Below are 27,361 nucleotides of genomic sequence, written 5' to 3'. Positions count from 1 at the left end.
GTATAAATTGCTTTTGGGAGAATGGACATTTTGAAGATATTAATTCTTCCAATCCATGAGCATGGAATATTTTTCCATTTTTTGGTATTCTCTTCTATTTCTTTCTTTAAGATTTTGTAATTCTCATCGCAGAGATCTTTATCGTCCTTGGTTAAGTTTATTCCAAGGTATTTGATTGTTTTGTGGCTATTGTGAATGGGATTGATCTTAGAAGTTCTTCCTCAGCCATGGTATTGCCTGTGCATACAAAGGCTGTTGATTTTTGTGCATTGATTTTATATCCTGCTACTTTGCCAAACTCTTCTATGAGTTCCAATAGTCTCTTAGTAGAGTTCTTTGGGTCCCCTAATAAAGAATCATATCATCTGCAAAGAGGGATAGTTTGACTTCTTCCTTCCCAATCTGTATTCCTTTAATTTTTTTTTTCTTGCCTAATGGTTCTGGCTAAAACTTCCAGAACTATATTGAATTGCAGTGGTGAGAGTGGGCATCCTTGTCTGGTACCAGATCTCAGTGGAAATGCTTCCAACTTTTCCCATTCAATAGGATGCTGGCTGTGGTTTTTTCATAAATTGCTTTGATTGTATTGAGGAATGTTCCTTCCATACCCAGTTTGCTTAGAGTTTTCATCATGAAAGGGTGTTGTATTTTGTTAAATGCTTTCTCTGCATCTATTGAGATAATCATATGGTTTTTCTTCTGCAGTCTGTTAATGTGGTGTATCACACTGATTGATTTGGGATCACTGAACCATCCCTGAATACCAGGGATAAACTGAATTATGGCTGCAGGCATGACCAATATTTTGGGAGAGGAGCAGGGAAGCAGGGCAAACATTTCTAAGGTTATTGTGTTATTCCAGGTGGGAGACGACAGTAATCTGACCATGGCTAAAAGCATAGAGGGAAAATCAACAAAAAATGCTGGGGGTACCATCCTCACTAAGAAAGCTACTATATGAATTTTCAATTTTTTTTGCTCTGAGTTTAGAGTATCTAACAGATTTCATTCAATTTTAATAAACAGTTTATTTCTGAGATGAACACCACTATAGTACATCAGTGCTGTATGTGCAGCGCTAAGCAATGTATGCGGATATTACTATAGTATACATAAAAGATCTTATGTTTATGCAAGAGTCTTACCTTTACAGTCCATTTGAAGTTTTTCAATTAGCAACAGAGTATTCTTAGGGTGAGGCCACTCATAATCCTCTGAGGCTATTTGCCATGACTGAGTTATTTCGTCATCTGTAGAATTTATCTGGCATTGTCCCTATAAGATAAATAACACTATTTCAAAATGTCCCTAAATACTTACACCATTACTTAAGTTTATAGATGTAGTAATTATCCATGTACTACATGAGAAAAACCACAAATACTTTTCAAAAAGACTGAGTTTTTATCAAAAGTATATTATTACCAAAGGTTACTGCCTCTTAGTTACAATTGCAAAGTAAATATTCTTACAAAATTTCTCTTTTTTTCAATTTAACTTTTACAGCATATTTTGAAATTCAGGTTTTTGTAATATATCACTTTGTCTTTTATAATATATTTTTTCAGCACAATAATACATTTGATTATTTTGTGTAATACCTGTTCAATTCCCTGAGTCGTTTTCTTTGCAGGCCTAAAAAGAAATAATTCCTTTCAAAATACTACGTACAAAAAATATAAGGAATATATAAACTATTACATTTTATATAGCTTCATTTATTATCTTTTACATAGTACTATTCTATCCCTGAGTCGTTTTCTTTGCAGGCCTAAAAAAAATAATTCCTTTCAAAATATTATGTACAAAAAATATAAGGAATATATAAACTATTATATTTTATATAGCTTCATTTATTATCTTTCACATAGTACTATTCTACAATATAGATTAATTAACATTAAGAGTGATATGAAAGAAGAAAATATACTATCAATAGTATTATAGCAAATAATTCAACTTAGTTCAACTTTCTGACAGTGAAAATTAAACAAAAACATATTATTTGTATTTTTAAACATTTATTTATTTATTGGAAAGGGAAAGAGACAGAGAGACAGAGAGAGAGAGAGAGAGCGCATGAGAGAATGAGAGAGAGAGAATATATCTACATTTATTTGTTCACGTCCAAAATGGGCTGTGCCAGGCTTCAGCCAGAAGCCAGAAAATTTATTCAGGTCTCCCACATGGGAGACACTGACTTAAGTACTTGAGCCAACTTGGGCCACTTTCCAGGCACATTAGCAGGGAGCTGAATTAGAACTGAAGTACCCAGGACTCAAATAGGCACTCCAATATGGCATGTGCCCATGACCAGCAGCAACCTAACCCACTGTATCACAAAACTCACTACTATTTGCATTATTTGATGGAAATAAACCAGGTTTTACTGTCATTATCACTTCAATAAAAGCAAGATTTCATAGCCACAAAATCCTATTTGCAGTCTTTCTGAGAGAACCCTTTTTTTTAAACTTTTATTTAATGAATATAAATTTCCGCCCGCAACCCTCCCCTTTCCCTCTCCCTCCCCCCTTCCATTCACATCAAGATTCATTTTTAATTCTCTTTATATACAGAAGATCAGTTTAGCATATATTAAGTAAAGATTTCAACAGTTTGCACCCACATAGAAACACAAAGTGAAAAATACTGTTTCAGTGTACAAACTCACCATCCAGAAAACAGACTGTGCTTATAGAATTCAGATCTGGTATCAATGTCACCTGCCTGGATTGTGCTAAAACACAATTCAGCAAACACCAACTCCCTCAACCTTGATCGAACAGGCTTAAATAAAGCTTCTATTTTTCAGTTCTCTTTCACCCACTTTTTTTTTAACTTTTATTTAATGAATATAGATTTCCAAAGTACAGCTTATGGACTACATTGGCTCCCCCCACCCCGATGACTTCCCTCCCACCCGCAAACCTCCCCTTTCCTGCTCTCTCTCCCCTTCCATTCATATCAAGATTCATTTTCAATTTTCTATATATACAGAAGATCAGTTTAGTATACATTAGGTAAAGATTTCAACAGTTTGCACCCACATAGAAACATAAAGTGAAAAATATTGTTTGAGTACTCGTTATAGCATTAAATCTCAATGTACAGCACATTAAGGACAGAGATCCTCCATGAGGAGTAAGTGCACAGTGACTCCTGTTGTTGACTTAACAAATTGACACTCTTGTTTATGGCATCAGTAATCACCCTAGGCTCTTGTCATGAGCTGCCAAGGCTATGGACGCCTTTTGAGTTTGCCAACTCCAATCTTATTTAGACAAGGTCGTAGTCAAAGCGGAAGTTCTCTCCTCCCTTCAGAGAAAGGTACCTCCTTCTTTGATGACCTGTTCTTTCCACTGGGATCTCACTCGCGGAGATCTTTCATTTAGGGTGTGTGTGTGTTTTTTTTTTTTTTTTCCAGAGTGTTTTGCCTTTCCATGCCTGAAATACTCTCATGGGCTTTTCAGCCAGATTCGCATGCCTTAAGGGCTGATTCTGAGGCCAGAGTGCTGTTTAGGACATCTGCCATTCTATGGGTCTGCTGTGTATCTCGCTTCCCATGTTGGATCGTTCTCTCCCTTTTTTATTCTATCAGCTAGTATTTGCAGACACTAGTCTTGTTTATGTGCTCCCTTTGGCTCTTAGTCCTATCATTGTGATCAACTGTGAATAGAAATTGATCACTGGGACTAGTGAGATGGCATTGGTGCATGCCACCTTGATGGGATTGAATTGGCATCCCCTGGTATGTTTCTAACCCTACTGTTTGAGGTAAGTCAGCTTGAGCATGCCCCGAATTGCACATCTCTTCCCTCTCTTATTCCCACTCTTATATTTAACAGTGATCACTTTTCAGCTAAGTTTCAACACTTAAGAATAACTGTGTATTGATTACAGTATTCAACCTTTTGGTTTTTAATGCTTTTGTATTAAGTAGAACAAACAAAAAAATACTAAGAGGGATAATGTATTAAGTTGTTCATCAACAGTCAGGGCAAGGGCTGATCAAGTTACCGTTTCTCATAGTGTTCATTTCACTTCACCAGGTTTCCTTTTTGGTGCTCAGTTAGTTGTCACCGATCAGGGAGAACATATGATATTTGTCCCTTTGGGACTGGCTTATTTCACTCAGCATAATGTTTTCCAAATTCCTAACAGGGATCAATTTTCAGTTAAAATTTAAACACCTAAGAATAATTGTGTGTTAATTACAGAGTTCAACCAATAGTACTAGAACAAAAAAAATTACTAAAATGGAAAAAGTATTACATTGTACATCAACAGTCAGGACAAGAGCTGATCAAGTCACTGTTTCTCATAATGTCCATTTCACTTCAACAAGTTTCCCCTTTGGTGCTCAGTTAGTTGTCACCGATCAGGGAGAACATATGATATTTGTCCCTTTGGGACTGGCTTAATTCACTCAGCATGATGTTTTCCAAATTCCTCCATCTTGTTGCAAATGACCGGGTTTCATTGTTTTTGACTGCTGTATAGTGTATAGTATTCTATAGGGTACATGTCCCATAATTTCTTTATCCATTCTACTGTTGATGGGCATTTGGGTTGGTTCCAGGTCTTAGCTATTGTGGATTGAGCTGCAATAAACATTAATGTGCAAACAGCTTGTTTGTTTGCCAATTTAATTTCCTTTGGGTAAATTCCAAGGAGTGGGATGGCTGGGTTGAATGGTAGGGTTATATTCAGGTTTCTGAGGAATCTCCAGACTGACTTCCATAGTGGTTCAACCAGTTTGCATTCTCACCAACAGTGGGTTAGTGTCCCTTTTTCCCCACATCCTCGCCAGCATCTATTGTTGGTGGATTTCTGAATGTGAGCCATTTGAACCAGGGTGAGGTGAATCTCATTGTGGTTTTGATTTGCATTTCCCTGATGGCTAGTGATCCTGAACCTTTTTTCATGTGTCTGTTGGCCATTTGGATTTCCTCTTTTGAAAAATGTCTATTGAGGTCCTTGGCCCATCTCTTAAGTGGGTTGTTTGTTTTGTTGTTGTGCAGTTTCTTGATCTCTTTGTAGATTCTGGTTATTAACCCTTTATCTGTTGCATAGTTTGCAAATATTTTTTCCCATTCTGTCAGTTGCCTCTTCACTTTCCTGACTGTTTCTTTTGCAGTACAGAAACTTCTCAATTTGATGCAATCCCAAATGTTAATTTTGGTTTTGACTGCCGGTGCTTCTGGGGGTATTTTCCAAGAAGTCTTTGCCGGTACCTATATCTTGCAGGGTTTCTCCAATGTTCTCTAATAATCTGATGGTGTCGGGTCATAGATTTAAGTCTTTAATCCATGTTGAGTGAATTTTTCTGTAAGGTGAAAGGTAGGGGTCTTGCTTCATGGTTATGCACGTGGAAATCCAATTTTCCCAGCACCATTTATTGAATAGACTGTCCTTACTCCAGGGATTGGTTTTGGATCCTTGATCAAATATGAGTTGGCTATAGATGTTTGGATTGATTTCTGGTGTTTCTATTCTGTTCCATTGGTTTATCCATCTGTTTCTGTACCAGTCATGCTGTTTTAATTATAACTGCTCTGTAATATGTCCTGAAATCTGGTATTGTGATGCCTCCAGCTTTGTTTTTGTTGTACAAGATTGCTTTAGCTATTCAAGGTCTCCTGTGTCTCCATATGAATTTCAGCATCATTTTTTCTAGATCTGAGAAGAAGGTCTTCGGTATCTTGATTGGTATTGCATTGAATGTATAAATTGCTTTTGGGAGAATGGACATTTTGAAGATATTAATTCTTCCAATCCATGAGCATGGAATATTTTTCCATTTTTTGGTATTCTCTTCTATTTCTTTCTTTAAGGTTTTGTAATTTTCATCGTAGAGATCTTGAACGTCCTTGGTTAAGTTTATTCCAAGGTATTTGATTGTTTTGTGGCTATTGTGAATGGGATTGATCTTAGAAGTTCTTTCTCAACCATGGCATTGCCTGTGCATACAAAGGCTGTTGATTTTATATCCAGCTACTTTGCCAAACTCTTCTATGAGTTCCAGTAGTCTCTTAGTAGAGTTCTTTGGGTCCCCTAATAAAGAATCATATCATCTGCAAAGAGGGGTAGTTTGAGTTCTTCCTTCCCAATTTGTATCCTTTTAATTTCTTTTTCTTGCCTAATAGCTCTGGCTAGAACTTCCAGAACTATATTGAATTGCAGTGGTGAGAGTGGGCATCCTTGTCTGGTACCAGATCTCAGTGGAAATGCTTCCAACTTTTCCCATTCAATAGGATGCTGGCTGTGGTTTTTTCATAAATTGCTTTGATTGTATTGAGGAATGTTCCTTCCATACCCAGTTTGCTTAGAGTTTTCATCATGAAAGGGTGTTGTATTTTATCAAATGCCTTCTTGGCGTCTATTGAGATAATCATATGGTTTTTCTTCTGCAGTCTGTTAATGTGGTGTATCACATTGATTGTTTTATGCACATTGAACCAGCCCTACATACCAGGGATTAATCCCACTTGGTCTGGGTGGATGATCTTTCTGATGTGTTGTTGCATTCTATTGGCCAGAATTTTATTGAGGATTTTTGCATCTATGTTCATCAGCGATATTGGTCTGTAATTCTCTTTCAATGCTGTATCTTTTTCCGGCTTAGGAATTAAGGTGATGCTGGCTTCATAGAAAGAATTTGGGAAGATTCCCTCTTCAGGCCATTAACATTCAATGTGACTACTCATAAGTAGTAACTTTGCCCTGCCATTTGCCAAAGATATTTTCTAATATATGTTTTGAACTTCCTGTGATCTTTTGGTGTGATTCCCTCTTTTCCTCTTGTTCTGAATAGTTTGAGAAGAATTGTAGTTAGTTCTTCTTTAAATGTATGGTAGAATTCAGCAGTGAATCCATCTGGTCCTGGGCTTTTCTTTGTTGGGAGGGCCTTTATTACTGTTTCAATTTCTGTCTCAGTTATGGGTCTGTTTAGGTTTTCTATGTCTTCCTGGTTCAATTTAGGTAGGTTGCATGTGTCCAGGAATCTGTCCATTTCTGATAGGTTTCCCTGTTTGCCGGCATACAGGTCCTTGTAGTAATTTCTGATGGTGCTTTTTATTTCTGTTGTGTTGTTGTTACCTTTCCTTTTTCATCTCTGATTTTATTGATTTGGGTCGGCACCCGCGGCTCCCACAGCTCCCGCGGCTCGGCTTCCACACGGTGGGCGACCTTGCTCTCCCCGTAGGTCCTCCGAGTCACATCCACTAGATCCGGAAGAGTTTCCTTTTTTCCTGATCCTTTTCCTGAGGCTACAGTAACTCCACTTTTATTAAACTATCTTTTCCCGGACTATCGGTGCGCGCCCTCACTATTCTGCCATCTTCAAAAACCCTTTTGTAATGATGATATTAGATAGCTTACTCAGAACTTCATGCAATTATTAAGTGTAATTCTAAGAATTGCACATGTATTAAGCTCATTTTAACCCTCACAATGTGTAAGGTAGGTAACATATTAGGAATATTATAGGAGAAGTTATTAAGTACAAGAAGTCCATGTGACTTGCCTAAGCCCATACAGTTACTCAGCAGCAAACCCTGAATTAAACTCCGGTAATTCTAGTTCCTAGCCAGGTTTTAAAATGCAATATAAAGGTAGTATTTACTTCCAAGAGTTTTTAAAAGATAGGATAGCAGAAGAATCAATATTATTATTCTATTTAAGGCTATAACTTATAGGTGTGAATTTTGAAAATATCTTTCAAAATTATAAGACCTATATCCAGGCACATTTCAAAATCTACATTAGATAAACTAAAATGTATTTTTCTAAAGAAATTCATCAATAGGTATTTAACAATTTGTTAAACTGTTTATCCTTGCACTCAACAAATAATTGTTGAGCACATAAGAGATGTCAACATGGTTTGTACAGGGGAATGTAGTTTTTATTCCTTAGAACTTTATAATCCAAAAGTTACCATCTGTGATAGACTGTCAATTGGTTTACTCTTCTATCATTTACAAACAAAATCCTCTCCTTTCTCTCAGAAGATGAATTATTTTAGAGAACATTGAAAAGTCATAGATATTTTTCATGATGATACCAATAAACAACACTAATACGTAGAATAATTGAGGAATGATGAAATCCTATCCAGCATAGCTTAAGTGTTTCCATTTATCATTTCACAAATCTACAAAATCTATGATTAACTTTTAATTCATTGTTATGTTAAATTACATTATAATATCCATTTCCAGAGCAGATGTTTATCCTGGTAGTTAAGATGTCCACATCCCCCATTGGAGTGCCTGAATTTTATTCCTGGTTATGGCTCCTGCCTCCAGGTTCCTGCTAAAACAGACTCTGGGAGGCAGCAGAAATGGTTCAAGTAATTGGGCTCCTGGCACCCACACAGAAGACCTGGATTAGGGGCAGGTACTGTGGTGCAGCGGGTTAACGCTCTGGCCTGAAGCACCGGCATCCCATATGGGTGCCGGTTCGAGTCCTGGCTGCTCCACTTCCTATCCAGCTCTCTGCTGTGTCCTGGGAAAGCAGTAGAAGATGGCCCAACCTTGGACCCGTGCACCTGCATGGGAGACCCGGAAGAAGCTCCTGGCTCCTGGTTTCAGATCAGCGCATCTCTGGCTGTTGCGGCCAATTGGGGAGTGAACCATTGGATGGAAGACCTCTCTCTCTCTGCCTCTCCTCTCTCTGTGTATCTCTGACTTTCAAATAAGTAAATAAATTTTTTTTTTAAAAAAGACTTGGATTAAATACCCTTTTTCACAACCCAGCCCTGGGTATAGCAGGCAGTCAGGGAGCCAACCAGGAAAGATGCTTCCTCGCTCTTTATATTTTCCTGTCTGTATCTCTATCTCTTTATGTATCTATGCCTCCTCCAAAAAATTAAATGAAAGAAAATTCAATGCTTGAACTGATTATGAATGAACCACCTCTCACCATAAAGCTGAACAGGAATAGAAGTTCTAGAAACAATTCTTTACTATAAATCTTTAAGACTGCATTTATCAAGCTTTTACATACTTAGAAATGCAAACAAAATCTAATTGAATATGTCCTAGATCATTTCCAGAAATATACAAGCACAATATAAATGCTTCCATATTAAAAGAAATAAAGAAGCTCTTTGAATTCTACATTCTTTTTCAGTGATCACCGATTTCTGTATTGCCTTTCTCAGAAAAAAATTCTTGATGTTGTCTAGATTTACCTTCCATCACAACCAAGTATTGAAACTGCTTCTTGTCAGGATTACTTATCCTCATCTTATCAACCTTTTAAGATCATTAGTAAAGAGCAATGTTCTCTTGCTTTGGCCTGCAAAATACACTATTTTTTTTTTTTTTTAGAAAAAAGTAATCACCACTAACATTCCTTTGTTGAGAAATACTTTATAAATTTCACCTTGTTTCATCTTGATATACTTCATTTAAACTGTTGTCTTCATTCACTTGCAGTAGACCACTACCTAGTGAATTGGCCTTCTCCAATACTGTTGTGATTCCAGAGTCTTCAAAGGTCCATTTTTCATCTTTATTTTCACATACTTCCTTAATATGGGAGACAGGACCAGTCCTTCAAAAACCAGTTTAAAACAATGAATTATTTTAAATCTACTGGCAAAGGGAAAAAACAGCAATGCTTAGTAAAAATCCTACTCTTTACTAACTTAATTTATTTATTAATTAAAAATCCAGTTAGAATATATTAACTGTATATGAGAAAATGTAAATGAGGATTTCAAAAAGTTTGTGGGAAAACAGACTAGAAATGTATTTGCTATAAAACCATTTGAGAAGAGGTTCCAAGGTAGCAGTATAGCAACAGGACAATCTGAGTCACACAGGGCAAAATAGATAGTTAAAAAGGAGAGAAGATACACGCTGGAGATACAGCCATGGGAAATTCTCGATGGGAAGCCCAGGAGAGCAACAGAAACTGGGCAGGTTCACATAGAAAGAGCAAGTAAGAAAGGAAAGCAGTGGAGGCCCAGACCCGGGAGGTTGGTATCAGCCCCCAGCGGACCAGGTGAGATGGGAAATAGCGGGTCCATTGAGCTGCAAATAGCAGCAGAAGAGAGAGACTGGCAAACTGCTTTTGAAGTTCTATGCTGGAAAAAAGAGAAGGTATAGAGGAACAAACAGAGAGGTCAGGCACCCCACTGCCCACCTCCCTCCCCGTCTTGCCCCGTCAAATCAGTGATCACTGAAAAATGGCTGGGAGAAGCCATTTCATTTGTTCACATTTTCAAGCATAAGCAGGGGATTGCTGCTTTTGCCTCCCTAGCACACGCCCATCAATTGTGGGGGCCACCTCACCCCCTACCCAAGAACGAGGACCACAACATTTCAGAATGTCTTCCCCACCACACAAGCTGTACAACAAGAAGTCCTGAATATTGAAAACTCAAGCCCACTCCAGGCCGGCGCCATGGCTCACTAGGCTAATCCTCTGCCTTGCAGCGCCGGCACACCAGGTTCTAGTCCCGGTTGGGGCACCGAATTCTGTCCCGGTTGCCCCTCTTCCAGGCCAGCTCTCTGCTGTGGCCAGGGAGTGCAGTGGAGGATGGCCCAAGTCCTTGGGCCCTGCACCCCATGGGAGACCAGGAGAAGCACCTGGCTCCTGCCATTGGATCAGCGCGGTGCGCCAGCTGCGGCGGCCATTGGAGGGTGAACCAACAGCAAAGGAAGACCTTTCTCTCTGTCTCTCTCTCTCACTGTCCACTCTGCCTGTCAAAAAAAAAAAAAAGTAAAAAAAAAAAAAACTCAAGCCCACTCCATCCACCAGTGAGAAGTGAGACAGGCTACATAGTAAGTGGGGCTCCCTGCACTGGTGCTCCTATCACCTCCACCACCATTGAAAAGTGAGCTGGGCTCCAGTAGGCAGGACTCTGTATTTCCACTGCAACACACAGAAACACAGCATCTCATAATAGAGCAAAACCTCACCACAAGAAAATCTCCACAGATTAGAGGTGCAGTTCTTTAAGCAGGGTGAACCCTGAGCTCATCAGAGACTAAAACTGGGGCGTCCCACAACTGTGAGGAAAAGGGTGGGTCACACCAATAGAATTGAACGACTTCCTCTAATCAAAAATCAAAGGAAAGCTACAAAGCCCCATGGGGCCTTACAATGGATACCCCCTCCACCCTGGACTACTGAACACAGCACCCAGGTCACATCCAGCACATACCTCTTGGAACTCATTGAAAGTATAGACATCTCACTAAATTACAAAGACACTGGAGAGGACTCCAGCAGCCAATAACCTACACATCAGCGTTGGAAAGAGAGGTGGGACCAGACCACAGCAGCCCAAGTCACTGGTGCTAAAGCTGCAGGAAGAGCCTGGAGGAGACCTGGCTTGGAGCCCCATGGGGATAGTGTATCTGCTAAACTAGAAGAGGAAAAAAAAAGGAGGGACACGTTTTTCTCTCTTTCTCTCTCCCTGATCACTTTACAACAGTGACCTGTAACAAGCCAATAGAGCGGGCACCATTTTGGATATATGTAACAGCTGTGCCAGCTCGTGTCTGCAACCAGCTGAGTGGACTCCTGACTCTGGTGGTGGGGAGAACTAACCGGGGGCTGGGAGCTCATGACTGTGGGAGGCTTCTGTGCTGGGACTGAAAAAAAAAAAAACTGAGGCTGTGTGGGAGGACTCACCATGTGGCTGGGAATTTGGGCAGTCACTGTGGCAAATTCTACATGCTCAGGGATCCATGGTTACCTGGTGAGGGACATTGTTGGTGAATCTGAACTTAACAGTGAGGACTGCACAGATCCTTTGTGTGGTCGTTGGGGCAGAGTAGACGAATATTATACACACTGGAGCTAGTGCTCAGGCACTGTTCTCTTTTAAGAGGAGCTCAATAAATTTCCCTTCTTAAAAACAAGAGGAGATTTATCACACTAAACCAGGGTGTGTCACCTCAGACACACCCTTCATCTTGGAGAACTGAATAGAGGTCCCTGGCCACACCCACTACAAGCTTCTAGATATTCACTGAAAGCAGACACTCCACTTATCCACAAAGGCATAGTACAAAGTTAAAAGCCACCACAGCAAAAAAAAAAAAAAAAAAAAAAAAAAAAAAAAAAAAAAAAGCAAGCAAGCAAGCAAGCAACGACTTTCTCCACAAATGCCTAACAACAAACACAACAATCCAAGAAACAAGAATAAGGAAAACAACATGACACCCCAAAGAACACAACACTTCAATATTAGATTGTGAAGATGATGAGATGGACAAAATGTAAGAAATGGAATTCAAAAAATTGATCATAAGGTTACATAGAAGTAATCAAAAGCAAATGCACGAACTACTGAAAACCATTCAAGACATGAAAGAAAATTTCACCCATAAAATTGAGATCTTAAAGAGAAATCAAAATGAAATGAAGAATTCAATAGAATAAATAAAAAATGCAGTGAAAGCTGTAAGAGAATCGGTGAAGCAGAAGAAAGAATATGGGACTTAGAAAACAAAGCACAGGAAATTATACAGTCAACCAAAAACAAGATAAGGAAAATAGAAAACTGAAAAAAACTGTTTGGAATCTACAGAATACTATAAAATGACCCAATATACAGATTCTAGGAGTTCCTGAAGGTGTGGAAAGAGAGAAAGAACTAGAAGGCCTTTTTACGGAAATAATAACAGAAAACTTCCCTAATTTGGAGAAAGAAAGGGATATCCAAGTAGAGGAAGCACATAGAACTCCTAATAGACATAACCAGAAAAGATCTTCACTAGAACACATTGTAATCAAACTCACCACAGTAAAACATAAAAAGATCCTAAAACGTGCATGAAAGAAATGCCAGATTACTTTCAGAGGATTTCCAATTAGACTCACAGCAGACTTCTCATTAGAAACCCTACAGGCTAGGAGAGAATTAGAGATATATTCCAAGTCTTAAGAGAGAAAAACATTCAACCCAGAATACTATACTGTGCAAAGCTCTCATTTATGAATGAAGGTGAAATAAAGACCTTCCATAACAAACAGAAATTGAAAGAATTTGTCACCTGTCCAGCACTACAGAAGATGCTTAAGGATGTGCTGCACACAGAAACACTGAAACATGGTTATCACTATGAAAGAAGGTAAAGGAAAAAAATCTCTCAGTAAAAGTTCAAAGGAAATTCAAAGTAAAAAATAGGAATATTTTTGGAAAAATGGCAAGGCAAAGTCATTACTTATCAATATTCACCTTGAATGTAAATGGCTTCAACTCTTCAGTTAAAAGACAGAGACTTGGCCGGCGCCGCGGCTCACTAGGCTAATCCTCCGCCTTGCGGCGCCGGCACACCGGGTTCTAGTCCTGGTCGGGGCGCCGGATTCTGTCCCGGTTGCCCCTCTTCCAGGCCAGCCCTCTGCTGTGGCCAGGGAGTGCAGTGGAGGATGGCCCAAGTGCTTGGGCCCTGCACCCCATGGGAGACCAGGAAAAGCACCTGGCTCCTGGCTCCTGCCATCGGATCAGTGAGTTGCGCCGGCCGCAGCGCGCTGGCCGCGGCGGCCATTGGAGGGTGAACCAACGGCAAAGGAAGACCTTTCTCTGTCTCTCTCTCTCACTGTCCACTCTGCCTGTCAAAAAAAAAAAAAATTATAAAAAAAAAAAAAGACAGAGACTGGCTGAATGGATTAAAAAACAAAACCCATCTATTAGTTGCTTACAAGAAACACATCTCACCAACAAAGATGCACACAGATTGAAAGTGAAAGGATGGAAAAGATATTCCATGCCAACTGAAACCAAAAAAGAGCTGGTGTAGTCATCCTAATAAGAGACAAAATACTTTAACACAGAATCTGTCAAAAGAGACAAAGAAGGGCACTATATAATGATTAAGGGATGAATTCAACAGGAAGATATAACTATTATAAACATATATGCACCTAATTACAGGGCACCTGGCCTGGCTATTTACAAGAAATGTTAAGGGATCTAAAGGAAGACATAGACTCAATATAATAGCAATGAGGGACTTCAATACTCTACTTTCAGCAGTGGGCAGACCAACCAGACAGAAAATCAGCAAGAAAACAGATTTAATTGACACTATAGACCAATTGGACCTAATAGATATCTACAGAACTTTTCATCCTACAGTTGCAGAATGCACACTCTTGTCAGCAGTACATGGAATATTCTCTAGGACTGATCACATACAAGGCCATAAAGCAAGTCTCAGAAAATTCACAAAAATTGAAATCATACCATGCATCTCTTTGGACCACAATGGAATGAAGCTGGAAATCAGAAACTCAGGAATCTCTAGAACATATGCAAACATATGGAGACTGAACAACATGCTCCTTAATGAACAGAGGATCACAGGAGAAATCCAAAAATTTCTGGAAACAAATGAAAACAACAACACAGCATATCATACAGAAAAAGCAGTGTTAAGAAGAAAGTTTATAGCAATTGTTGCCTACAACAAGAAATTGGAAAGGCACCAAATAAATGACCTATCAGAGCATCTCAAGGATCTAGAAAAACAACAGCAAACCAAACCCAAAACTAGTAGGAGAAAAGAAATAATTAAAATTAGAGAAGAAATCAACAAAATTGAATAAAAAAATACAAAAGATCAGCATAAGAGTTGTTTTTTTAAATAAACAAAATTGACACATCATTTGCCTAGCTAACCAAAAAAAGGAGAAAGACCCAAATCAATAAAATTAGAGAGAAAAAGGAAATGTAAAAACAGCACAGAAATAAAAAGAATCATCAGAAATACTTACAAAGAGCTGAATGCCAGCAAACTGGAAAACCTGGAAGAAATGGATAGATTCCTGGACACATACAACCTACCTAAATTGAGCCTTGAAGACACAGAAAACCTAAACAGACCCATAACTAAGATGAAAATTGAATCAGTAACAGAGGCTATCCCCACAAAGAAAAGCCCAAGACCAGATGCCTTCACTGCTGAATTTTATCAGACGTTTAAAGAACTAACTCCAATTATTCTCAACTGAAAGGAGGGAATCCTCCCAAATTCTTTCTATGTATCCAACATCATCTTAATTCCTAAACCTGAAAAAGATGCAACAGAGAAAGAGAATTACCAATTTCCCTGATGAACATAGATGCAAAAATCCTCAACAAAATTCAAGCCAATTGAAGCCAACACACCAAAAAGATCATCCACCCAGACTAGGTGGGATTTATCCTTGGTATGCAGGGATGGTTCAACAGTCACAAATCAAATATCAATGTGATAAATCACATTAATAAACTGCTGAACAAAAACCGTATGATTATCTCAATAGATGCAGAGAAAACATTTGGGAAAAAAAACCTTTCATGATGAAAACTCTAAGCAAATTGGGTATAGAAGGAACATTCTTCAATACAATCAAGGCAATTTATGACAAACTCCCAGCCAGCATCCTATTGAATGGAGAAAAGTTAGAAGCATTCCCACTGAGATCTGCTACCAGACAGGGATTCCCATTATCACTATTGCTATTCAATATAGTCCTGGAAGTTTTACCCAGAGCCATTAGGCAAGAAAAAAAATCAAAGGGATACAATTTGGGCAAGAGGAAGTCAAACTATCCATATTTGCAGATGACATGATTCTATACACAGGGGATGAAAAACACTCCACTAAGAGAAAATTGGAACTCACAGAAGAGTTTGGTAAAGTAGCAGGATATAAAGTCAATACACAAAAATCAACAGTCTTTGTATACACAGACAATGTCAAGGCCGAGATTGAGATTCTAAGATCAATCCCATTCACAATAGCTATAAAAAATATCAAATACCTCAGAATAAATTTAACTAAGGGTGTCAAAGATCTCTACAAAGAGAATTACAAAACATTAAAGAAACAAGTAGAAGAAGATACAAAAAATCTTCCATATTCATATAATAGAAGAATCAATATCATCAAAATGTCCATTCTCCTGAAAGCAATATACAGATACAATACAATACCAACCAAAATATCAAAGACATTCTTCTCAGATCTGGAAAAAATGATGCTGAAATTCATATGGAAACACAAGAGACCCTGAATAGCTAAAGCAATCTTCTACAATAAAAACAAAGCCAGAGACATCACAATACCAGATTTCAAGACATATTACAAGGCAGTTATAATCAAAACAGCCTGGTATTGGCACAAAAACAGATGGATAACCAACGGAACAGAACAGAAATGCCAAAAATTTACCCAAGAGCAATGAAATTAGCAAATAAAAGAGCTATCTACACCCCTGTGTTTATTGTAGCTCAGTTCACAATATTTAAAACATGGAATCAGGCCGGCGCCGCGGCTCACTAGGCTAATCCTCCGCCTAGCGGCGCCGGCACACCGGGTTCTAGTCCCGGTCGGGGCGCCGGATTCTGTCTCGGTTGCCCCTCTTCCAGGCCAGCCCTCTGCTGTGGCCAGGGAGTGCAGTGGAGGATGGCCCAGGTGCTTGGGCCCTGCACCCCATGGGAGACCAGGAAAAGCACCTGGCTCCTGGCTCCTGCCATCGGATCAGTGCGGTGCGCCGGCCGCAACGCGCTGGCCGCGGCGGCCATTGGAGGGTGAACCAACGGCAAAAGGACGACCTTTCTCTCTGTCTCTCTCTCTCACTGTCCACTCTGCCTGTCAAAAAAAAAAAAAAACAAAAAAACAAAACAAAACAAAACAAAACATGGAATCAACCTAAATGCCCATCAACTGAAGACTGGATAAAGAAATTATGGGATATATACTCTATGGAATACTTCACAGCAGAGAAAAAAATGAAATCTGGTCATTTGCAACAAAATGGATGAATCTGGGAATCATAATACTTAGTGAAATAAGCCAGTCTCAAAGGGACAAAAACCATATGTTCTCCCTGATTTCTGACAACTAATAAAGCAGTAAAAACGAAATCTGTAAAAGTGAAATTGACACTTTGAGAAGCAATGACTTGTACAGCCCTTGTCTTAACTGTCGAAGTTTTTTTTTCATCTTTTCTCTTCTTCGTACTATTTGTTGAACTCTTAACATAGAGTTAATCATATATGTATAAAGACAATTGAAAATATAGATCAGTAAAAAATAAGAGCGGCAATAAGACAGGGAGAAGGAAGTTTGTAAGTGGAAAGCTGTATAGCTCTGCATACATTCCTATGGACTTATATCTAAGGGTACAGTTTAAAAACTTGCCATGGGAGCCCAAATTCCATTAAGTTTGGTAGTAAAATGACATCTTAAGTGTTAAAGTTATCATATATAGTGGTCTTTTCTTTTCGCTTTTTTTTTTTTTTTTTTTTTTTTTTACATTAGGGCTCACTCTTGGTGTTGCACCTTCTGTGGGTTTGGACAGATGCATAACGGCCAGGGTTCTGGTGTCTCACTTGTGCCCAGCCTGTTAGCAGTAGTACAAAAAATTCTCATTATAAAGTTAACATGACCCCATTGTAGAGCCTCTAAGAAGAAACGGAGAAGGGTGAGGAGAACCAGGCACAGCCTGGCCTTACACCACCACCCTTCGTATGCATGGTTTTGGTCTCAGTCTGCCTCTGCTGTTCCAGTTGAGGGGTGCAGTCCCTAGCCCCCTTGTATCCTGTGACATGGCTTGGTCTAAGTTTGGTTGGTTCCAGATTCCATATATAGTGTTAAAGCGATCATACATATAGATAGGTTTAAGTGTTAAAGGAATCATATAAATAAGATCAATGGTCTGGTAATTATAATAGATAGAATTAGAAAGGAGAGAATGTTCCAACATGGGAAGCAGTCCACACAACCGATTCATAGAATGACAATTGCTCTAAACCACACTCTGATCTCAGAATCAGCCCTTAAAGCATTCTGGTCTGGCTGAAAAGCCCATGAGAGGATTTCAGGCATAGAAAGCTAAGACACTGTGGCAAAAAATGTCCTACATGAAGGATCTCTGTGAGACCACAGTGGAAGGAAGTGGTCATCAAAGAAGAACGTATCTTTCTCTGAAGGGAGGAGAGAACTTCTACTTTGCTTACAGCCTTGTCTAAATACTGACAGAGATTTTGAATTCAAGTGGCTTCCATAGCCATGGCAGCTCATGTCAAGAGCCTCTGGTGATCACTGATGCCACACAAAAGAGAGTTAATTGTTAAATTAACAACAGGAGTCACTGTGCACTTACTTCCCAGGCAGGACCTCTGTCCTCAATGAATTGCATTATAAGAATTATCTGTAAAACTTGTTCTCAAACAGTTTGTGTATGTGTGTGTGTGTGTGCACGTGTGCAAATTGTTGAAATCTTTACTTAGTAGAGTTGGTTTTCTGTGTATAAAGTTAATCAAAGGAATATTAATGGAAAATGGTAGAAAGGAAATGGGAGAGAGAGGACGAGGTGGGGTGGGAATGGAGGCAGGAGGGAGGGTATTGTGGGAAAAATCACTATATGCCTAAAGTTGTACTTATGAAATTTGTACTCATTAAATAAAAGGTTTCTTTGGGAAAAAAATTTCAAATCCATGCATATTAATAATATTCTTTCCATGAGTTTCTGAAGAGCACATTCTCCTTCAAAAGTATGTAAATATACAATTATGATACCCTGTGATATATGAATTGATATTGAGGTGGGTGTTTTGCCCAGTGGTTAACACAACAGATACTATGCTCACATCTCATACTGGAGTGCCTAATTTTGATTCTCATCTTAGACTGCCAATCTAGCTTCCTGACAGAGCAGAATTTAGGAGGCAGCAGGAGATGGCTCAAATAGTTGAATTGCTGCCACCCATGTGGCAGACCAGGATCTAGTTCCTGATTTTCAAGATTTACCCTGTGCATTCCTGGCCATTGTGGACATTTGGGAAATAAACAATAGATTAGGAACATACAAACACATTCACACTCTCCCCATCTCTCTCTCTTTATCTGTACCACATAAAGAAGTTTATAAAAAGATTTAATTTTGAAAAATTATACCTGATCACAGAAAAGGCTTTGAAGAGGAGATGATACATGAAAGAAGAACTCAGGAGGAAACAAGCAGCACGTAGAACTATGCCGATCTGAAGCCAGGAAACAGGAGATTCCTCTGAGTCTCCCACATGGGTGTAGGGGCCCAAGGACTTGGGCCATCTTCCACTGCTTTCCCAGGCCATAGCAGAGAGCTGGATTGGAAGTGGAGAAGCCAGGACTTGAACTGGCGCCCATATGGCATGCTGGCATTGTAGGCGGCGGCTTTACCTGCTAAGCCACAGCGCTGGTCCCTCTTAATTGTTTTGATGGAAAGTAAAAGATTTTTTTTAAAATTTATTTATTTGAAAGTCAGAGTTACACAGAGAGAGAAAGAGAGGCACAGACAAAGAGTGGTCTTCCACCCACTGGTTCACTCCTCAGTTGGCTGCAATGGCCAGAGTTATGCCGATCTGAAGCCAAGTGCCTGGAGCTTCCTCCAGGTCTCCCACATGGGTACAGGGGCCCAAGGACTTGGGCCATCTTCCACTGCTTTCCCAGGCCATAGCAGAGAGCTGGATTGGAAGTGGAGAAGCCAGGACTCGAACTGGTGCCCATATGGCATGCCAGCACTGCAGGCGGCGGCTTTACCTGCTAAGCCACAGTGCTGGTCCCTCTTAATTGTTTTGATGGAAAGTAAAAGATTTTTTTTTAAATTATTTATTTGAAAGTCAGAGTTACACAGAGAGAGAAGGAGAGGCAGAGAGAAAGAGTGGTCTTCCACCCACTGGTTCACTCCCCAGTTGGCTGCAATGGCCAGAGTTATGCCGATCTGAAGCCAAGAGCCTGGAGTTTCCTCCAGGTCTCCCATGTGGGTGCAGGGGCCCAAGGATTTGGGCCATCCTCCACGGTTTTCCCAGGCCATAGCAGAGAGCTGGATTGGAAGTGGAACATCTGGGATTTGAACTGGTACCCATATGGGGTGCTGGCACTACAGGCAGCTTTACCTGTTATGCCACAGCCCCAAAATATTTTTATAACCATTTATCCTATTATCTAATCCTAGGGCAAAAGCTAGATTTACCAACAGGAAGCTACAGTTATATTTTTATGGAATGGACATGTGCCTATGAATATCACTGTCATCTACCTACATAAATTTACAAAACTGAAATTTCTTAATGGAGTTTATTGTGTTAGAATTTGAGTATGAGTCCCTAAAAGTACTGATAATAAAACAAAGCCAGTTACCAACTACAAAAAATATGGAAATAACTTTTCTAGTTCAATTTAAGCATCTAAAAAAGGAGATCCTACTAGAGCCATTATTTAATAACTCCTCTTGACCTGGCCTTCTAAAATAAGTCTACTATCCTAAAATATGAAATAGTTTAAATTTTACATATGGATAATGGAAGCAAATTTTTGTTTTCAGATTCAGAGATAGAAAGAAAAAGAGTCACTGGCACCGCGGCTTACTAGGCTAATCCTCCGCCTTGCAGCGCCGGCACACCAGGTTCTAGTCCCGGTTGGGGTGCCGGATTCTGTCCCGGTTGCCCCTCTTCCAGGCCAGCTCTCTGCTATGGCCGGGTAGTGCAGTGGAGGATGGCCCAAGTGCTTGGGCCCTGCACCCCATGGGAGACCAGGATAAGTACCTGGCTCCTGCCATCAGATCAGCGCGGTGCGCTGGCCGCAGCGCGCCGGCCACGGCAGCCATTGGAGGGTGAACCAGCAGCAAAGGAAGACCTTTCTCTCTGTCTCTCTCTCTCTCACTGTCCACTCTACCTGTCAAAAAAAATAAAAAGAGAGAGAGAAAAAAGAAAGAAAGAAAAAGAGAAGGACAAACTGATAGGGACGAAGACAGGAAGAAGGAGGGAGGTCTCCTTTGCTGATTCACTCCCGAATGTCCCCATCACCCAAGGTGGACTAGGACTGCTTGCTCTGAAACCTGGAATCATGCCATATGATCAATCCATGTCTCACATGTGTAGCAAGAGCCCAATTCCTTGAGATACCACTGTTGCCTTCCAGGCTATGGAAGGAAGCAGGAATGGGAACCTGGGCTAGGTATGAACTCAGGTATTCTCTTATGGTTAATCAGGTATTTAAACCAGCATCTTAATTGCTAATCTAAGTTCCCACCACAAAAGGCAACTTTTAATCAGAAAGCATCTAGTTAACGTTGCCTCAAAGTTATAAAAGGACTGACCTGTAGCCATGATAAGAGGCAAACATACAGAACCAGTTTTCAACGTATTCAAACAATGACCTTTTGTCTCTGATTAGCCAATATCAGTCTCTTGCCTATTCAAGACAGCCAGGAGACGACAAGACAGTGGAATAGTGACAGGGTGGTCTGCTCTGGGATGGGCAAAAATCTTAAAGAGAGAGAGAGAGAGACAAAGAGAGACAAAGAGAGAGAGAGAGAGAGAGAGAGAGAGAGAGAGGGAGGATTCTGCGGAAGCAGGAAAGATGCTGTGGATCTGTGTGGAAGGTGCAGATGCGCAGCAAAGAGTAGACACAACAAATGGCCCCAGTAGCCCTGAAACAGAAGAAGCACCAGCTTTGGAAAGCAAGGCGAGATCAGACTGCAGCGGCCTGTGCCACTGCTGATATAGCTGGGGGGAGAACCTAGTATTATACACTGTCTTTGAGTCTGGCCCAGAGTCCTAAGGGGAAAAGGGCACCTGCTAACCCAGAGAAAAAGAAAAGGGGCATGTTTTTCCCCATATCCCACCACAATGGTGCGTGGCAGTCAGCTGTGACATAGCGGACACCGTTTTAGACATAAGAAGGTAGCTACAGGACTTGTGTGCGCACCCGGTAACTTGAAGGGACAGTCTCCTTTTCGTCAGCAGAGGCAACCGCAGCAGCTTGGCCGCACCCACCTAGCAACGGGCAGGGGAAGGAGCCAATTTGGCATCAGTACCGCCTGCAGAGACTTGTACGCGCCCAGTACAACTATGAAATGAGTAGGGCTGTGGCTGGCAGGTATTGAGAATGTGTGTGATCCAGGGATTTTACCAAAGGGAAAAATCTGTGTTCTCCACTGACTTTGAGTCTGGCTAGGAGGAATGATAGGGGGCTGCACACCCACATATGACTGTGAGGTGCCCCTAACCTCTTAACATATCACAGCCTCTGGGGCTCAATCCACCTCAGTGGAGCACCCACAGGCAATGGCTCTGGGGACCCCTCAGCCTCTTTGTGGATGGGAAAAGCTATCAGGGCAGAGTGGATCCTTTGTACCCTGTGACTGTGGGCGTCTTTAGAGCTGAGACGGTAAGAACACTGTGACTGCATGAGAAGGCACAGGGTGTAGCTGGGTCTCTGGGCAATCACTGTGAGTGGCTCCACATGCTGAGAGCTCCCTGATTGCCTGGGCTGGGTCACTTCTCACACTGAAGACTGCACAGATCCTTTGTGCAGTCCATGTGGAAGTACAGATGAGTAGTATCCCCACTGAGAGCTAATATCAAGGCATTAATCACCTCAGAAGAGAGGAAGTGAAGGTGTGACCATACCAACGGAGATGACCATACCCCACTTCTGTTAACAAGATAACTACTAGGCCATTTTGGATGTCATTCTCGATACTCACCCTGCCCTGGAGCACTGACCAGAGCTCCCTGGCCACGTCCAGCATATGCCTCTGGGTATTCAATGCAAGAGCAGATATTCCACCAAGCCACAGAGACATAGTTCAAAGACAAGGCCAGAAGAGGAAAAAACCAAAAAGTATTTCCACAAATGCCCAGAAATAAATGGAGAAACTCAAGAAACAACATTAAGAAAGACAACATGACCCCCCCCACCACCACCAAAGGAACACAATAAAACTTTATTAGAATAAGAGATTGATGAAATGCCTGAAATGGAATTCAGAACATTAATCATAGGATTACTCAGAAAAAAATGAGAAGCAAACTTACAAATTAAAGAAATCCAAAATGACACAAATGAAAATTTTTCTCCTAAAGATGGGATTTTAAAGAGAAATCAAAATAAAATATTAGGAATGAAAAATTCAACAGAGCAAATAAAAAGTGTGGTAGAAAGCCTGAACAACAGAGACAGAAGGAAAAATATTCAGTATTAGAGCTAGAAGACAAATCTTTGGAAATCTTTCAGTCAGAACAAAAAAAGGTAGAAGAAATTAGAAAACTTAAAAAAACAGTGTTGGAGATTTATGGGATACTATCAGATGACCCAGCATAGGGGTCTTAAAGAATTCCTAAAGGTGTGGAAATAGAGAATGGATTAGAAGGCCTATTTAGTGAAATAATTATAGAAAAGTTCACCAATTTGGAGAACGAAAGGGACATTCACATAGAGGAAACTCACCGAACTAACAGACATGACCAGAAAAGAACTTCATCATGACACATTATCACACTGTAGTCAAACTTTCACAGTAAAACATAAAGAAAAGATTCTAAAATGTGCATGAGGGAACTACCAGATTACTTTCAGAGGATCTTTAATTAGGCTCACAGCTGACTTATCAGAAACCCTACAGGCTAGCACAGCACGGAGAGACATAATCCAAGTCTTAAGAAAAAAACTATCAACCCAGAATACTGTACCTTGCAAAGCTCTCTTTATGAATGAAGTTGAAATAAAGACCTTAAATAACAAAAAGAAACAGAATTTATCACCACTCATCCAGCCTTACAAAAGATGCTTAAAGATGTGCTATACAAAGAAACACAGAAAGATAGCCATCATTATGAAAGAATGTGAAGGCAGAGAACCTTCGAGTAAAGTACAAAGGAAATCCAAAGTAAACAATAGAAATATTTATGGAAAATGGGCAGGGACAAGTTGTTACAACATATCAAAACTTATGGGATATAGCAAAAGCAGTGTTAATTATTACAAAGAGCTCTATGCTAACAAATAAGGAAACCTAGGAGAAATGGATAGATTTGTGAACACATACAATCTACCAAAAATGAGTCATGAAGACAAAGAAAACCTAAACAAACCAATAACCAAGATGGAGATTGAATCCCTAATAAAGGCCCTCCCAAAAAAGAAGAGTCCAGGACAGGATGACTTCACACAGGCTTCACTTTTTTTTTTTTAAGAAAAGATTTATCTATTTGAAAGGCAGAGTTACGGAGAGGCAGAGGCAGAGAAAGAAAACATCCGATGGTTCACTCCCCAAATGTCTGCAATGGCTGCAATCTGCTGCTATTGGACTCAGCCTATCCGAAGCCAGGAGCCAGGAGCTTCTTCCAGTCTCCCATGTGGGTGCAGGGGCCCAAACACTTCGGTCATCTCCTACTGCTTTCCCAGGACATAGCAGATAGTTGGATTGGAAGTGAAGCAGTGCAGCTGGGACTCGAATCAGAGCCTACATGGGATGCTGGCACTACAGGAGGCAGTCTTACCTGCTACGCCACAGTGGCAGCCCCATGGTTTCACTTTTAATGAAGAACTAATTCCAATTCTTCTCAAGCTACTCAAGACAATTGAAAGGGAAGGAATCCTTCTAAAATCCTTCTATGAAGCCAGCATTCCCTTAATTCCTAAACCATAAAAAGATACAATAGAGAAAGAGAACTATAGACCAATATCCTTGATGAACATAGATGCAAAAATCCTCAATAAAATATTAGCTAATCGAATCTAACAACACATCAGAGGGTTCATTACCTTGGACCAAAGGATTTATCCCTGGTCCAAGGTTCAACTTTTGCAAATCAATGTGACACATCACAATAACAAACAGAAGAATAAAAACTATATGAGTATTTCAACAGATGCAGAGAAAGCATTTGATAAAATACAACCCCTTTTCATGATGAAAATTCTAAGCAACTTGGGAATAGAAGGAATATTCCTCAACACAGTCAAGGCAGTCTATGACAAACCCATGGCCAGCATCATACTGAGTGGAGAAAAACTGGGAGCATTCCCACTAAGATCCAGAACCAGACAAGAATGCCCATTCTCACCACTGCTATTCAATATAGTTCTGGAAGTTTTACCCAGAGCCATTAGTCAAAAAGGAAATCAGGGATACAAATTGGGAAGGAGGAAATCAAGCTATCCCTATTTGCAGATGACATGATTCTATATATAGAGGATCCAAAAGACTCTACTGAGAGATTACTGGAACTCATGAAAGAGTTTGGTAAAGTGGCAGAATCTAAAATTAACACAAAAATCAATAGCCTTTGTATACACAGACAATGTCATAGCTGAGAAAGAACTTCTAAGATCAATATCATTCACAATACAAAAAAATCAAATACCTTGGCATAAATTTAACCAAAAACATCAAAGATTTCCACAATGAGAACTACAAAACATTAAAGAAACAGAAGAAACAAAAAATGTAAAAATCTTTCATGATCAAGGATTAGAAGAATCACATCATCAAAATGTCCATTCTACTGAAAGCAATTTACAGATTCAATGCAATCCCAATCAAAATACCAACATTCTTCTCAGATCTAGAAAACATGAAGCTAAAATTCATATGGAAACAAAAGAGATCCCGAATAGCTAAAGCAATCTTTTTTTTTTTTTTTAACAGGCAGAGTGGACAGTGAGAGAGAGAGAGAGAGAGAGACAGAGAGAAAGGTCTGCCTTTGCTGCTGGTTCACCCTCCAGTGGCCACTGTGGCTGGTGCGCTGCGGCTGGCGCACTGCGCTGATCTGAAGGCAGGAGCCAGGTGCTTCTCCTGGTCTCCCATGGGGTGCAGGGCCCAAGCACTTGGGCCATCCTCCACTGCACTCCCTGGCCATGGCCTGGAAGGGGGGCAACCAGGACAGAATCCGGCGCCCCGACCGGGACTAGAACCCGGTGTGCCAGTGCTGCTAGGTGGAGGATTAGCCTATTGAGCCGCAGCACCGGCCCCAAAGCAATCTTAAATAGCAAAAAAAGATGATGAAATCACAGTATCAGATCTCAAAACATACTATAGGGCAATTATATTCAAAAACAGCCTACTACTGGCACAAAAACAGATGTGGACAGCAATCAAACTAAATAGAAACTCCAGAAATCCATGCACACATCTTTAACAAAGGAGCTAAAATCAATCCCTGGAGCAAGGACAGTCTCTTCAACAAATGGTGCTGGGAAAACTGGACCTCCACTTGCAGAGGTATGAAACAAGACCTCTACTATACATAATACACAAATATCCACTCAAAATGGATTAAAGACCTCAATTTATAAATCATGAAATTAGTAGAGAACATTGAGGAAACCATAGAAGACACTGATAATGGCAAAGAGTTCTAGGCACAATCAAAGCCAGAATTGACAAATGAGGTTATATCAAACTGAGAAGCTTCTGCACTGCAAAAGAAACACTCAGCAAAGTGAAGAAGCAACCAACAGAATGGGAGAAAATATTTGCAAACTATGCAACTAATACAGGATTTTTAAAAAAGATTTATTTATTTGAAAAAGTTACACAGAGATAGGAAGGAGAGGCAGAGAGAGAGAGGTCTTCCATCTGCTGGTTCACTCCCGAATTGGCTGCAACAGCAGGAGCTGCGCGGATCTGAAGCCAGGAGCCAGGAGCTTCCTCCAGGTCTCCCATATGGGTGCAGGGGCCCAAGGACTTGGGCCATCCTCTACTGCCTTCCCAGGACACAGCAGAGAGCTGAATCCAAAGTGAAGCAGCCAGGCCTTGAACCAATGCCCACATGGAATATTGGTACTCCAGGCAGCCACTTTACCTGCCATGCTACAGTGCCAGTCCCTGATAAAGGATTAATATCCAGAATCTATAAAGAGTTCAAGAAACTCAAAAACAAAAGAAACAATACAGTTAAGAAATGGGCAAAGGGTCTGAACAGGTATTTTTCAAGAGAGGAAATTCAAATGTCCAACAGACACATGAGAAAATATTCAGGATCGCCGGTGCCGCGGCTCACTAGGCTAATCCTCCGCCTTGTGGCACCAGCACACCAGGTTCTAGTCCCGGTTGGGGTACCGGATTCTGTCCCAGTTGCCCCGCTTCCAGGCCAGCTCTCTGCTGTAGCCAGGGAGTGCAGTGGAGGATGGCCCACGTACTTGGGCCCTGCACCCCATGGGAGACCAGGAGAAGTACCTGGCTCCTGCCATTGGATCAGCGTGGTGTGCCTGAGGTAGTGCGCCGGCCGCGGCAGCCATTGGAGGGTGAACCAACGGCAAAGGAAGACCTTTCTCTCTCTCTCTCTCTCACTGTCCACTCTGCCTGTCAAAAAAAAAAAAAAAAAGAAAAAAGAAAAGAAAAGAAAAGAAAATGTTCAGGATCACTAGCCATCAGGGAAATTCAAAGCAAAATCACAATGAGGTTTCACTTCACCCCAGTTAGAAAGGCTTTCATAGATAAATCAACAAATAACAAATGCTGATGAGGATGTGGGGAAAATCGTACCCTAATCCACCATTGGTTGGAATGTAAACTGGTCCAGTCACTGTGTAAGACAGTATGGTGATACTTCAGAAATCTGAATATAGAT

At 40.5% G+C, this 27,361-nt stretch overlaps 1 protein-coding gene across 8 annotated transcripts in view; it reads right to left on the bottom strand.

Moving 5' to 3' along the window:
• LOC103349690 (ankyrin repeat domain-containing protein 26) overlaps positions 1 to 27,361 on the bottom strand; it is a 151,236-nt gene that overhangs the window by 43,922 nt on the left and 79,953 nt on the right. For 6 of the 8 annotated variants that reach the window (XM_008262412.4, XM_051855074.2, XM_051855071.2 and 3 more), the window contains 3 exons: positions 9,394 to 9,564; positions 1,602 to 1,635; positions 1,146 to 1,275 (listed from right to left, as the gene is read on the bottom strand). In XM_008262412.4, coding sequence (XP_008260634.2) covers positions 1,146 to 1,275; positions 1,602 to 1,635; positions 9,394 to 9,564 — 335 coding nt within the window. Of the gene's footprint in view, positions 1 to 1,145; positions 1,276 to 1,601; positions 1,636 to 9,393; positions 9,565 to 24,286; positions 27,121 to 27,361 lie in introns of those variants that run through there. The other 2 variants (XM_051855072.2, XM_051855075.2) reach the window with 2 other exon arrangements.

The sequence above is a fragment of the Oryctolagus cuniculus genome, chromosome 5, assembly GCF_964237555.1.
Source record: "Oryctolagus cuniculus chromosome 5, mOryCun1.1, whole genome shotgun sequence".
Classification (NCBI taxonomy): domain Eukaryota; kingdom Metazoa; phylum Chordata; class Mammalia; order Lagomorpha; family Leporidae; genus Oryctolagus; species Oryctolagus cuniculus.
The sequence above is the reverse complement of the archived record's forward strand: the minus strand, read 5'-3'. Positions and strand labels throughout refer to the sequence as shown.